The 15,484-nt window shown below is 43.5% G+C and overlaps 1 protein-coding gene across 1 annotated transcript in view; it reads left to right on the top strand.

The window, feature by feature from the left end:
• The first annotated feature begins 674 nt into the window (after window positions 1-674).
• Window positions 675-15,484, top strand: part of RHOQ (ras homolog family member Q) — a 52,467-nt gene continuing 37,657 nt past the window's right edge. The window contains exons 1-2 of the mRNA XM_075595811.1: window positions 675-1,209; window positions 15,176-15,234. Coding sequence (XP_075451926.1) covers window positions 1,068-1,209; window positions 15,176-15,234 — 201 coding nt within the window. The 5' untranslated portion in view covers window positions 675-1,067. The remainder of the gene's footprint in view (window positions 1,210-15,175; window positions 15,235-15,484) is intronic.

Raw genomic sequence — 15,484 nt, forward strand, 5'->3', positions numbered from 1 at the left:
TATCACACACTCAATTCTCCTCCTCCCTTTTAAAGCTTTACACTCTTCTGCCTCTCCTTACATCTCAGCCCTAATTTCTCGTTATACAACATCCCGACATCGAGGAAGTCTTCTCTCTACCCCTTTTGTATCTAAAGCCCTCTCCTGCCTTAAACCCTTCTCACTGACTGCCCCACACCTCTGGAATGCCCTTCCTCTCAATACCCGTCTAACACCTTCTCTATCAACCTTTAAGACCAAACACAAAACACACCAGTTTAAGGAAGCATAGGAGTAGCTCTATGAGTGATAGTTTTACACCGCATACATTAACCTTGGCCCCTGCAGACGCACTTACCAGAACGCTCTCCTACTCTCTCTGTACGTCCTTCCTACCAACCAGTTAGATTGTAAGCTCTTCGGAGCAGGGACCCCTTTTCCTAAATGTTACTTTTATGTCTGAAGCTCTTCTCCTGTTTATGTGTTATTTATATTATTTGATATCTATATGATTGGCATGTGTATTGTGCTATGTACATTAATGGCGCTATATAAAGAAAGACACATACATACTTACATACAGCATGCATTTAGGATCTGTACTAGCAAGCAGCAGGATGCTGTTCTTCAACTGTAGCAAGAAGCACTTTGCAGACGGTCCCTTAAGCGGCACATTAGCAGCCTCTCTTGTCCCCACCCCCTAAGCCAAGCTAGGCTGAGACTGCAAAACCTGGAAAGTGCTGTGCACTCAGAAGTTGGGGGAGGGGGAAACTACACACTTTTCTTTCTTTTTTTAATATTAAGGAGAAAATCAGTTGTATTTGTAGCAAAGAACATCCACCCCCTGGAGAATCCACCGAGGCTGGAACCAAGTGGTGTGTGGATGTGCCTCCGAAAGTTCCTGTTTCCAGTCTCATGATACATTGTGTCATCTGTCAGGCTGGAGGAGCAAACCCCTGCAGACACTTTGGGAAACGTTTCGGGGAAATGTTATTCTCTGCTGTCATTTGACCGGACTCTCCCTGCGGTGTGCGGTGCAGGGGAGGGGGGTAGTGACTGGGCGGTAAGGAGATGACCCGCTGGGAGTCATGGCGAATGGGACTGGGGCGAGCATGTTAAAATGTGTGGTGGTCGGGGATGGGGCGGTGGGGAAGACGTGCCTGCTGATGAGCTATGCCAACGACGCTTTCCCGGAGGAATATGTGCCCACGGTGTTTGATCACTATGCCGGTAAGTCAGCATTTATTTCATATGGGTGCCACCTGACTCCTGATTACCATGAGCTGCCTGAGCTTGTCTGTTAGCAATCTGCAGCTGGTGCTGAGCTCCCTGCCAATGCCACGTGAACAATGGGCCATCCTCAAATGTGTTCCCTAAAAAAGTATGAGGAATAATGCATGGAAAAGCCTATGGTGCCCCTCGCCCTTTTCTCTCCCCCTCACCCTTCTCTCTTCCCTCCCACTTCTCCCACACCCTCACCCTTCTCTCTTTCTCTCCCCTCACCCTTCTCTCTTTCTCTCCTCACCCTTCTCTCTTTCTCTCCTCACCCTTCTCTCTTTCTCTCCTTACCCTTCTCTCTTTCTCTCCTAACCCTTCTCTCTATCTCCCCTCACCCTTCTCTCTATCTCCCCTCACCCTTCTCTCTCATCACCCTTTTCTCTTTCTCCGCTCACCCTTCTCTTTCTCTCTTCCCTCACCCTTCTCTTTCTCTTCCCTCACCCTTCTCTTTCTCTTCCCTCACCCTTCTCTCTCTCTCCCCTCACCCTTCTCTCTCTCTCCCCTCACCCTTCTCTCTCTCTCCTCTCACCCTTTTCTCTCCTCTCACCCTTCTCTCTCCCCTCACCCTTCTCTCTATCTCCCCTCAGCCTTTTCTCTCCCCTCACCTCTCTCTCTCTATCCCCCTCACCCTTCTCTCTCCCCTCACCCTTCTCTCTCTCCACCTCACCCTTCTCTCCCCCACCCTTCTCTTGCTCTCTCTCCCCTCGCCCTCTCTCCCCTCACCCGTTTCTTTCTCTCTCCCCTCACCCGCTTCTTTCTCTCCCCTCACCCTTCTCTTTCTCCACTCACTCTTCTCTTTCTCTCTCCCCTCACCCTTCTCTCCCCTCACCCCTCTCTTTCTCTCTCCCCTCACCCCTCTCTTTCTCTCTCCCCTCACCCTTCTCTTTCTCTCTCCCCTCACCCTTCTCTTTCTCGCTCTCCCCTCACCCTTCTCTTTCTCGCTCTCCACTCACCCTTCTCTTTCTGTCCACTCACCCTTATCGCTCTCTGTCCACTCACCCTTATCGCTCTCTCTCCCCTCACCCTTCTCTTTCTCTCTCCACTCACCCTTCTCTTTCTCGCTCTCCACTCACCCTTCTCTTTCTGTCCACTCACCCTTATCGCTCTCTGTCCACTCACCCTTATCGCTCCCTCTCCCCTCACCCTTCTCTTTCTCTCTCCACTCACCCTTCTTTTTCTCTATTTCGCCTCACCCTTCTCTTTCTCTATCCCCTCATCCTTCTCTTTCTCACCCTTATCTCTCTATCCCCTCACCATTCTCTCACTCCCTAATTTCTCTCTCATCTCTCTCCCTCTCTCTCCACCTCTCTATCTCATCTCTCTCTCCTCACCTATCTCGCTCTCAATCTCCTCACCTCGCTCCTTATCTCTCTCTCTCCACCTCTCTCTCCACTCCCTCGTCTCTATACCCCTCTTCTCCCCCCCCCTTTCACTCCCCCTCCTACCCCCTCCTCTCTCTCCCCCTCCTATCCCCCTCTCTCTCCTTCCCCATCTCCCCCTTTCCCCCTCCTCTCTCTCTCCCCCCTCTCTCTCCTCCCTCCTCTCTCTCTCCCCTCCTTCTCTTTCTCTCTCCCCTCCTTCTCTTTCTCTCTCCCCTCCTTCTCTTTCTCTCTCCCCTCCTTCTCTTTCTCTCTCCCCTCCTTCTCTTTCTCTCTCCCCTCCTTCTCTTTCTCTCTCCCCTTCTTCTCTTTCTCTCTCCCCTCCTTCTCTCTCTCTCCCCCTCTCTCTCCTCCCTCCTCTCTCTCTCCCTCCTCTCTCTTCTCATGATGAAAGAACATTTCAGTATTGCCAAAGTGTGAATAATAGGGGGTGGGGTACAATGATTACACAGTACATGAATAATAGGGGGTAGGGTATAATGATTACACAGTACATGAATAATAGGGGGTAGGGTATAATGATTACACAGTACATGAATTATAGGGGCTATGGTATAATGATTGCACGGTACATGGGTAACAGTTACACACAGTGGTGTGGGGGTTAGTGGGCATCTCTCAGCCTGTGGCAGGTGCTGATATAGTGTGCAGCCAGTCCTGCTGTGGTTTCATCTTCTCCCAGGAGGATCGCTATTTTTTGTCTTTCTTCTATACTATTAAAGTTTTGAGTAAGAGCTGTGAGTTTCTCCAGGTGGGCACTCCTCACTCTCTCTCTCTCCCCCAACAATAACACTAAACTAGGGGAAAGGGAAAAAAGGGACGGGGGGAGACAAACAGCCCGGAGGGGAGGGAAATAAATCAGGACAGGAAACAAAAACACACAAAAAAGGGTCCAACAAACTAAAAATATAGTGAAAAAGAAAACAAAAAAACCTTAATAGAAGATGCAGCTCCAAGAAAAGGTGAAACCCAAACTACAATGGTAAAGTACGTATAAAAAGTTTTATTCCAAGTAAAAAAAACAGATGTGCCCTTACATAGGGAAACGCATTAAAAGCATATAGAACTAGTGTGGAGCATACGTCTTTACTGTCCACGTCTTCCGGAGATGATGTTGCCATCAGGATCTTCTCCGTGTAGGCTCAGCCCCTGCAGCTGATCCACGCAAGCGAAAATGATGGCGTAACCCAGAATCGTCCTTGGTTGGGAGAACTGGAAAGATGGTGTCTGGCACAGATCGGATCTCTCGAAGAACAAGACAGTACCACTCCTACGCGTTTCGTGGTGATATCCACTTCGTCAGGGAGTAGTGGTGCTGTGTTCATACCTGCATTATATATGGCAGAACTTGTCTTCATTGGTTAATTGAAATTGGTTCACAGAAAAAATGTATTTTATATATGCAGATCTTGAAATATATGAAATACTAAAAACAAGTATCATAGTGTTTAAACATACAGTATCATGTAAAGGGTGTGATATAGCGAAGTCTAAACTAAGACCTATACTATAAAAAGTGACAAAAATCTTAAACTAAAAACTATAATATGCTAATAAAATAACTATAATATAATAGATATAAAGTTAATAATATACCTTAATCATGAACGTTAAGCATAGAGAGTGTATTCTATATTTAATATTACATTAAATAATGTGTTGAAATTAAATTTATGTGACATACAATTACCCTATGGTGTATCTAAATGAATAATATTACATTTATTGAATGTATTAATTCAGGTGTGCACAAACTTTTTGCGTTGTTGCGCGCCCCCCCCGCCTTACCTCGTGCGACGTCAAATGACGCTACAAGGTTATGTCATGTGACCCGCGACATCATTTGATGTGACGTTACCATGGCAACCTTGACGTCACATGACCCCGCGGCGTTGCCATGGTCATGCGTCCTGAAGCTGGCTGAATCTTGGTAAGTAGAGGTTTCAGAGGCCTCGCGCGATCCCCGGGCATTTAATTTAAATGTCTTGGGGAAGAGCACAGGACCTTTGCAACCGCCCACGCCCTTCTAAAAAAATCTTGTGCCCCCCAGTTTGTACACCGCTGTATTAATTGATAGAAGGGACAAAATTATTACAAATAAAAAATTATACTCTAGGTATAAGAGCAATCAGAAATATTGAACACCTTATTGAAGTTTTTCAAAACTCAAATCAAGTCTCCTGTGTGCTCCTCCTTTCCTTCATTTTTATACTCTAGGTATAGTTATAATTATTATTTCATTAGTATAATAGTTCTATATGCTTGTAATGCTTTTCCCTATGTAAGGGCACATCGTTTCTTTATACTTTGAGTAAAAAAATGTATGCATACTTCACCATGGCAGTTTGCGCTTCTCTCTTGTAGATATATGTACATGTGTGCGTGTATATGTATATGTGTATACAGTATATATATATATATATATATATATATATATATATATATATATATATATATATATTTTCCCCATGACCTGTAAAACTCATGCTTGCCATTGTACCGTTCTTTATCTGTTGGAGAAATTACACAAACACAAGATTTAAAAAAAGGAGCTAATTAGATTCTAGAGTTCAGAAACAGTCAGATCCCAGAAGTGATTAGATACAGATTAGAACTCTGCAAAGTATTTGGTTACCAAGGAAATATACAAAGTAAAAAAAAAAATAATACAATATATTTAACTCGTTTTTAAAACAAAATTTTTTTTTACTTCCTTCACTTCCAGACGGGCCACTTAGGCATGAAAGGTGCAATTCATCGACATTTACCCTATAACATATGTCACTGCCACTTGTTTACTGATCCAAGATGTGATGTGAGCCATAAGCACCCGCTATAAAACAACCTGACTGTTACGGATCATCTGGCAGATTGAGACATTCCTGATTTTTCCCTATAATATATTCTTCAGTAAGGAAGATTCAAATCATTTTTAGAATTCTTTAAGAAATTTAATGGGTTTTAATTTTTTTAAATTTTTTTAACTAGTAAAATAAATCTAAAATCAAGCTATATCAGTGACCTGGTGTCATTGAAGTCTCCTCTTGTTAAACCTATGATTGCCCGGGCAGAGTAGCAAAGCCCCAACCATGACAGAAAACCTACTATTTCTACCCACTCGGCCACTTTCAACTACAATGCCAATGAGTTAGAGCTATTGATTGACGTGAGAGCCATGACCTAGCAGCCTCCTTTACCCATCTCTTCATGCTGTTATTACAGCTAGTAATTAAGCTCATGGAGGAAACTTTCAATTGGACTTTGGACAAAAAAGGATGTTGAAAAAAAGTAGGAATATGCTAAAACAGCAGTCTGTGTTGATTACTATTCTTTTGCATTTTTGTTTCTTTTTTTTACTTGAAGAGGTCTCTTTCCAACGTTGATTTAATTTTTAACATCCGATGCTCCGTTCAGGAGCTATAATCGTAGGAATTAATAAGTTTCCTGTAGGATAAAATGGAGCTCTCCTCAGAGCCCAGTGCAGTGTAAAGATTAGGCAAACATTATTTTTAACACTTACACACAGGGGACAAAATACTAACATTATATGAGTTTGTTATATAGGCTTCTAGGGGGGGGGGGGGGAATTGTGCTGTTGTCAACAGTAAGTGACATAGAACTGCAAAATGGTAATGAGAGTGCAGACATTTTCTGCTTTGTTTTGTAGCAGAGAGTCTCTTAGGACACAAGTCCTCAGGGTTGAGGGGGAGAGGAGATATGATCATTCAAATTCAGTCCCACTACACAATGTGAATATGTACAGTATATGAAAAAATAATTAAAAAAAAAAATATATATATATATATATATATATATATTGCGTCCCAAGTCCTTACTGAAAAAAGCATGATAGTAATAACAAATCATGCAATATTCTGTACATACACTTCTTACTGTATGTTATGGGGTTTACACTATACCTACATAAAGGGACAGTGCCTCCAAGAAGACAGTGGTGTTTAGTTGGTTACATTTATCTGATTTACACCTTTTTCTAATAAAAAAAATATTCAACACGTATAAGTGTTTTTAAAATAATTATTTAAACTTTTAGCATCCTTACAGTAAACAAGTGCTTTGGGGGCTTCTTTAAATCTTTAGTGCCTTCTGGTGATAGCCCTGTTTGCCTCTCCTCATGGTTACAGATACATTATTGGTACAGCTTGTTTCTTTGTTTGCAAAGTAATATATTTGCCAGTGATGCTCAAGTTCAGTCCTCACCGACTAGCAAAAAATGTCAGGTTTTCAGGGCAACTTAATGAAACTTAACCTTTGAACCCAGTCTTAGTTATTTGTTGATTAGATAAACATAAAAACCTGGTGTGAGCTAGCCATCAAGGCCTGAACTTAAGCAATATACTGTCATTGGTCAGACGAACAAGCTAATCTGCTTGAATTCAGTGGACCCGGAAAAATGCAAAACGTATTCAATTTACAGAAGATATTAAAAAATCACTTAAACAGGGGTGGACGACTCCGGTCCTCAAGAACAATCAACAGGTCAGGTTTTCAGGCTATCCCTGTGTCAGCACAGGTGACTTAATCAGTGACTCAGTTTTTGACTGCAAACCTTGTGCTGAAGCAGGGATATCCTGAAAACCTGACCTGTTGGTGGCTCTTGAGGACTGGAGTTGGCTACCCCTGACTTAAAAGGTGATTTGAATCCTCCGTCTGGAAGCCAGTTTCACTTAGATTATAAATTCTTTAAAAAAAACAAAACTTTTTGACACACTGGGACTGCCTTAAGAGAAGACTATATCAGCAATTTGAAAGTACCTGTGATGTGGGCAGAGTTGCAGAGCAGCTTTATAGTGCTGTAACATTGTTTCTTTTTAACGTGAATATTTCTTCAAATTAGACACTTAATGGAGGATTTCATTGGGAAGTGTAGGATGAGAACAAACTTGGAAAACTAAGGGAAAAACAATATACACACCCAACCCAAGTTTATGTGAAGGAATGTTATTGTGTGTCATTGTTTTGGTCCTCACCGAAAGATCCTGGTGGAGACCAACATGTTTTCACACAAAAAACACCTTCATATAATCTATTTATAAAATGTTTTATCAGGAAGTAATACATTGAGAGTTACCTCTCGTTTTCAAGTATGTCCTGGGCACAGAGGTCAAGAATGAGCATATTATTTATTTATTTATAAAATATTTTACCAGGAAGTAATACAAGAGAGTTACCTCTCGTTTTCAAGTATGTCCTGGGCATAGAGTTAAGACAAATAATACATGGTTTACAAATACAGTTACATAAATGAACAGGGTATACATTATATACAAGACATTGCATGCACAGTTAAAGAAAATATATATTATGGGCGAATGAAAGAGTTACAGACCAGATTAAAATGTGAGACAGCCTTAGATTTGAAAGAACTTGAACTGGTGGTGGATGTGAGAGTCTCTGGTAGGTTGTTCCAGTTTTGTGGTGCACGGTAAGAGAAAGAGGAACGTCCGGATACTTTGTTGAGCCTTGGGACCATGAACAGTCTTTTGGAGTCTGATCTCAGGTGATAAGTGCTGCATGTGGTAGGGGTGAGGAGCTTGTTCAGATAGCTTGGTAGCTTGCCCATAAAGAATTTAAAGGCAAGACAGGAAAGGTGAACTTTGCGCCTAGACTCTAGTGATGACCAATCTAGTTCTTTGAGCATATCGCAGTGATGTGTGTTGTAGTTGCATTGGAGAACAAAATTACAAATTGAATTGTAGGTGTCAAGTTTGCTAAGGTGGGTTTGAGGTGCCGTGCCATATACTATGTCTCCATAGTCAATAATTGGCATTAGCATCTGCTGTGCGATACGCTTTCTGACCAGGAGACTTAGGGAGGATTTGTTCCTGTAAAGTACCCCTAGTTTAGCATAGGTCTTGGTTGTCAGGGTATCAATGTGCATCCCGAATGTTAAGTGGGAGTCAAACCATAAGCCCAGGTATTTAAAACTAGTGATAGGGGTTAGGGTGGTGTTAGCGTTGGTTCTAATCTGGAGCTCAGTCGCTGGAAGCTTTAAAAATTTAGTCTTGGTCCCAAATACCATTGTTAGAGTCTTGTCAGTGTTTAAAAACAGTTTGTTTTGGGAAATCCAGTTTTCGAGTCTCAAAAAGTCAGACTGAAGTATTTGTTGAAGGTCAGAGAGGCTATGGCTGTGTGCATATAGCATTGTGTCATCTGCATACATGTGTATTGAGGCTTCCTTACAAGCTGTGGGAAGAGCATTAATGAACACTGAGAAGAGTAGGGGCCCCAGAACAGAGCCTTGCGGGACACCACAGGTGATATCCAGGGGGTTGGAATTAGAGCCTGAGATGGACACATGTTGGGATCTTCCTGATAGGTAGGACTGAAACCAGTTTAAAGCATGCTTCCCTATTCCAGAGCTCTGGAGTTTGTTAAGCATGATCAACTGTATCAAAAGCCTTTGCAAAATCTAGGAATACTGCACCAGTGAGTTGTCCCCGTTCCATTCCACAATGGATTTCATTGCAAACTTTTAGCAGGGTAGTTACGGTGGAGTGTTTGGGACGAAAGCCAGATTGGAATTGGCTAGGGAAATTTGTCTTGGTATAGTAATCGCTTAATTGGGAGTGGACACATTTTTCCATGACTTTGGATAGAATTGGGAGAGGTGAGATTGGTCTGTAGTTTGAGACAGTGTTTTTGTCCCCACTTTTGAAGATTGGGACAACTCTGGCAGTTTTTCTGATCATAGGGATATGGCCTGCAGACAGGATAGAGTTGACTATGGAAGCAATTGGTTTGGCAATGGCTGGGGCACCAAGTCGTAGGAACCTAGATTGCAGTAAGTCAGGTCCGCATTGGCTGCTTAGTTTTAGTTTGAGGAGCGCTTGTGTAATCTCCTCTTCAGATACTGGGCCAAATTGAAAATTGTGGGCAGTGTTGGGAGGGGGTGGGGCTATGTGGGCACTCCCAGGATGAGATTCAGGTTTGTGGTTTGGGCTGCGTTTCGCTAATAAGTTAGTGGCACACCCCACAAAGTAATCATTGAATGCATTTGCAATGTCAGTGGGGTTTGTCAGAGTAATATCCCCCTTAGTGATATTACTTGGTTGTTGATGGTTAGGAGCCTGGAATATATTGTTGATAACCTTCCAGAAGTTAGCTGGGTTTGATGTATTTTGGTGGAGATTGTCAGAGTAATATTGTGCTTTTGCATGCCTTGTTTGCCTTGTGCACATGTTCCGCATGCATCTGTAGTGATTGAGTTCCTTGGTAGTGCCATTTACTTTGTAGCTTTTCCACAAGGTATCCCTGGTAGAGTGCAGTAAGGTCAGGTGTAACCCATGGAAGATGGGCCCCCCGTACCCTTATTTTGCGTAGTGGAGCATGGGTATCGCAGAGTTTTAAGAACTCGGATTGGAAATAGTCGAGCGCAGAATCAGGGTCGGGAATTAAATCGATTCTGTGCCATGGGCAGTTGGTAAGGTCATCCAGAAACTGTTGTGGGTTAAAGTTTTTAAATGTTCTAGTGAGGAGAACTTTAGGGCTTGAATGGGGCGTTTTAATTTTCCTTACACAGTACACTATTGCATGGTCACTGAAAATGTCAGGAAGGATGCCAGAGGATTGGATTCTGCTGGGGTTTGAGGAGAGAATCCAGTCCAGCAAGGAATGGTTATGCGATTTCAGGTTTGTCCGTGTGGGTTGGGAAATTAGTTGTGATACGTTAAGTGACTTGAGTTGTATCTGGATTTTATGGTTTTTAGGGTCAAGCCAATTGAAGTTGAAATCCCCAAGAACTAGCAGCTCACTCTGCTCGTTCAGAGAGGAAATGGAGCCAAGAAACTGGGTGATATCAGCCAGGGATTGTAGAGGGGCTTTAGGGGGGTGGTAGATGCCAGCGAGCAAGATGGGCTTAGAAAAGGGGAGGCAGATTTTGCCAACTAGAATTTCAAAAGAGGATGGGTTTGGGGGACAATTTAACAGTGTAAATTGTAATGTGTCTGCAATATAAAATAACACCCCTCCTCCTCTCTTTGACCTATCTCTCCTAAAAATGGAGTATCCCTGAATGGCGATATTTGCATCAGGGGTTTTAGGGGTTAGCCATGTTTCTGTAAAAACTATGGCTTTGGGTTTATGCATAAGGCACCATGCCCTTAGTTCGTCCAGTTTGGGCAGCAGGCTCCGGATATTTATATGGGCGACAGATAGCCCTTTTGAAATTTAAAGGTGGAATTCTCAGGGGCATGGGACAGATTTGAAATGGGAGGACCTGGGTTTGGTTCAATATCACCTGCTAAAGAGAGTAATAGTATGAGCAGAAATTTGGGTAGTTGTTTGCAAGTTGTAAATTTGTGGTGTTTGCCATTAGAGTGAGCAGTGGTTGGTGTGCTGGTTTTTAGAGTTCTCCACCAACATTCCGTAGATAGTGAAAGGCTTTTGAGTAGTCCAGGGTGTATGGTGATGTTGGGTGTGGGCCAGGATGGAGGAGTTTGTAGTGGATAGAGGGAGTAACATCTCCATGAGGCCAGGAGAAAGAAAAAAGTTAAGATACATAGCAGGTTCATGATGCCAGAGGTAGGCAGTGCTGCATGGAGCTGTTTTGAGTGTGTGCAGACTAAACAGCCTGTTCCTTGTCAAATTTTTTGCTGCATTGCAATGCTATATATGTATAGACATGCTATATATGTATAGACATATAAAATCTAAACCTAGTGCCTAAAAAGTAATCCTGGCACTTATGCTGTGGCACAGTGCTGGCTAACCATTATGACTGGCAACAGCACAACTCTATCTTGCTTTACTAGCATGAGCACAAAACAAGATAGTTTGCGCTGTGACCGGTGGTGGCGGTGATTGACAGTTCCGCCAGCACTGTCCTGCTTAGGCTGTGCTTATTATAGTGCCAGCGACGCGACGTTGCATCAAAACACATGCATTGCTGCCGTCGCGTTCGCTTATAGTAAGTGCGATGCGACGGATTGGTCGCGATCGCTGGAAGTCATCTCAATTTCATTTTTCCAGCGACCGTAGCCTAACGTCGTCGGCACTATAAACGCAGCCTTAGGCTTTGGTCCCGCTGCGTCCGGCAGCGTGCGCGTTACTCACCTGCAGGGGTTTTCTCCCGACCCGGTCCCAGTCCCCCCTCGCTGCACGGTTCACTACGCGCTGTGAGGCATCAGCCGCCAGGGGATGCATGAGAATTGCGATCCCGAGCGGTGACGCGTCACGTGGTGCGCTGGTGAGCCTTTCAGCGGCGGGGGCGGGAGCTGGAGCTGTCAGCCTCCAAGAAGTAAGAGAGGTGTGTGTGTGTGTCGACGGAGGGATCAGCTGTGAGGGCATGTGTAGGGGTGGAGCTACTTACCTTTCAGCCGGCAGTAGCACCCTCCTGCAGCCCGGGAGACCGACCCCCGCTGCAGCCATCCGCTGGGGGGGGGAGGGTGTGTATCGGATGGGAGCTGTGGGGGGGGTGTATCGGACGGGAACTGTGGGGGGGTGTATCGGACGGGAGCTGTGGGGGGGGTGTATCGGACGGGAACTGTGGGGGGGGGTGTATCAGACGGGAGCTGTGGGGGGTGTATCGGACGGGAGCTGTGGAGGGGGGTGTATCGGATGGGAGCTGTGGAGGGGGGTGTATCGGACGGGAGCTGTGGATTGGGGTGTATCGGACAGGAGCTGTGGAGGGGGGTGTATTGGACGGGAGCTGTGGAGGGGGGGGAGTAGCACTCAGCTCAAACCACGCCCCCCCCCCCGGCCACCGCTCTCGCTCCCTACAGACCGCAGAAAGCCTCAAGTGCCTCTACACGGGCCGCCTGTCTGCAGTGCGGGCGCGTGGTCTGAGGCAGTAGGGCCTTAGCCTTAGGCTAGTGGAAGGAGGGAGAGTAAGCGAGAAGCCCACACGGGTGGGGCCAGCCATGCGCAGGGAGTGGGCATGGTTCTCTTTACCCATCCTGCCTCCCTCCCACCCTTTTTTTGTTTACCACATGCTGCTGGTTCATAAAATTCTGTCTGACTCCGAATTTCTTTATGTTTTTGTTCACACTGAGATCTCACCACATATTTAGCCTCTTTGTGATAACTTCCCTGGGTTACGGTATGTAGGGATGCATTTTATGTTTTTCAGAACGTACTGCTTAATACTAAGGGAGAGATTCACAGAAGGACAATCATGCATTGCCTGACACTGACTTGAATTGCAGTTAACATGCTTTTGTGAATCACCCCATCTGTCATTTAAATAATTTCCCTTACACAGTCGTTCTCATTAAAAATATAACCTGAAGCCAGGTGGTGCTTTTTCTGAATATCATGTGGTGTGGTGATGAGAAACAGCAATGTCCCTCCCTCAGCCATGAAAGTACAGTATACGGAACCTAGTGGGTGCACTAAGGGGGATGTAAACATAGAGACAGGAGAACCCCTTAAAGAGAGGAATTAAAGGCCCCTACTGTGTGCAAAACCACTGCTTTATGTTACAGTGGTACATAATAATAAACCTGTCTTCCTTGATTAGTAGCAGCTTATGTAGGTGAATTTATTTATTTATGTATAAAATGTTTTACCAGGAAGTAATACATTGAGAGTTACCTCTCGTTTTCAAGAATGCGAGCTACGATGGGATAGTAGTGGGAGGATTGTGCTAAATTAGTATGGCAGTGTCTAAAAATAAACTTTAATAAACTCTTCGTTAAAATAAATCAAACCTGTAACAAACAGAAAAGGAATACAAAACAGACAGAGTACAGTAGATGTAAATATCTAAACCTTCCTACAGTATGTGGACGATCAATAGTGATATGTGCTTCAGAAATTGCACCTAGTTAACAGTGCACAGGAAGCACTGAATAGCATTTAGGTGTTAATTAACCTTCTTAGCTGGATATAGTAGCCATATATCTGAGCAACAGTATATCAAAGGCACATGTATCATGCTATTGAATTGGCATTCACCAAGCTGCTACTAATCAAAGCCCACAGCTATATTATATACCATCTGTAACATTAAGCAGTGGTCGTGCTCACAGTAGGGGGCCTTTTATCACTCTCTTTGAGGGTCCCCCATCTTTGTGGAGTGGTTATGTCAGCTCATATTAAATGGCCCTGATACATCAAGCAGTGGAAAGGAAAACTGGAGTTGTTATCTCCAATTATTAGGACTTTTTTTGGTCAAAATGCATTCAAGCTGACCAAAAATGTCCTGATTTTTTGGAGATAACAGCTCCAGTTTTCCTTCCCACTGCTTGATGTATCTGAGCCATTGAGCTTTGTATATTGCATGTTTCATTAGCAATGAGTGAGCTGGTGCTGTAAATGTAGCAATGCCGCTAATTTAATCACTGTTTGAAAAGTGCTAAAAAATAAATTAATGGTTGGACTATGACAGGGCAGGAAAATGAATGAATCGCAGCACCTCACCTAGGATTGCAAGCTTGTGTCTTGCTATTCCACCTTATCCCAACTATCCATTGGGATTCTTCGTTTTCACTTTAATTTAGTATTTGAGCAGAGGGGAGAGAGACCACTCAGTGCATCCTATAGGTTATGTTTTTTTTGACTATATACCTCTTGTTTGGCTGGTACAACAGATGGACTGACATGGCGTAGGGCCACCTACCCTACTACATATGAAAACTAACCTCATATCCATCTACAGTAACTAAACGTGCACAACTCAAGTCTCTCTTTTGTTGGTTACATTTCTCACATTGACTAGACCAGCGGTGGCCAACTCCAGTGTTTAAGGGCCACCAACAAGAAGCAGGGATATCCTTAAAGCCTGACCTGTTGGTGGCCCTTGAGGACGAGTTGAGCACCCCTGCACTAGACTATTTATCTCTAAAGTTCCACTTTATAAATCTCCTTTTATATTTAAATCTAACAAAGCAATACAAAGGCAACGATTTGCCATTTTGTTGAGCTTGTTCCATGTTACTTACATGTTATACTCGCAGAATAAATTGAGGAATATTTTTGGAACTGAAATTCCTAGGACGCATCATACAAACACAATTTGCTGATATCAAGGCATCTCATTTTATAATGTGTAAAGCTGCAAACATCAAGAAGAGGACAAGAGCATTTTCCATGTACAAATCTCCCATGTCTTGATGAACTGCTTGGACGGAAAACACAGGGCAGCAATTCTGTGTACATAATGTAGCATCAATAATAAGGGATTCATTTATTTTTACTATTGTGAAGTCCTGTTGTGTCTGTTTATTGCAATGTCATCCTTTTTTTTAAATTTGTAGCTGCAACCTGGAGACATCTGTTGCTGAAAACGTGCCCTTTCGGGGAAGTAAAAATGGCCACCGACATTGACACAGAGGTTGCCCTAGGCAATGTTATTTAAACATTAGACAGGTTGAAATTAAGCACAAAATAACTTTTCTGTAATAAGGAAAATCAATGCATAGGTCACCACAGCATGAACCGTTTTACAGTATGTTCTGCCTTCAATTACTTTCATTAGGGAGAACTGCAGCTAGATACTAGGAATCTACTGACTAAGCAGCTTTAATGTATTGCTTACGTGTATGTATAGCTTAGCGGGATGTGTTTTCTTCTTACAGTAAGTGTTACAGTTGCTGGCAGACAGTACCTCCTTGGACTTTATGACACTGCAGGACAAGTGAGTACAATGTGTAGCTGTACAATAAATAACATGTTTCATAACCGCATCCATCACACTACAAACTAGTTCACAGACTCCTGAACAACAGGTAACCATTTATCCGCTTGAACGACTTGTAATGTATTGTGTAACAGCCGCTGTTGCAGTGAAGTGGTAATCGATTTATTACTAGGATGAAATAAAACGTAGCCCTGTCTCTTGCTGCAAGAGACGTTCTGTAGAAGCAGTTAGGATGTGCTACTAGGAA

Source organism: Ascaphus truei, chromosome 4 (genome assembly GCF_040206685.1).
Source record: "Ascaphus truei isolate aAscTru1 chromosome 4, aAscTru1.hap1, whole genome shotgun sequence".
Classification (NCBI taxonomy): domain Eukaryota; kingdom Metazoa; phylum Chordata; class Amphibia; order Anura; family Ascaphidae; genus Ascaphus; species Ascaphus truei.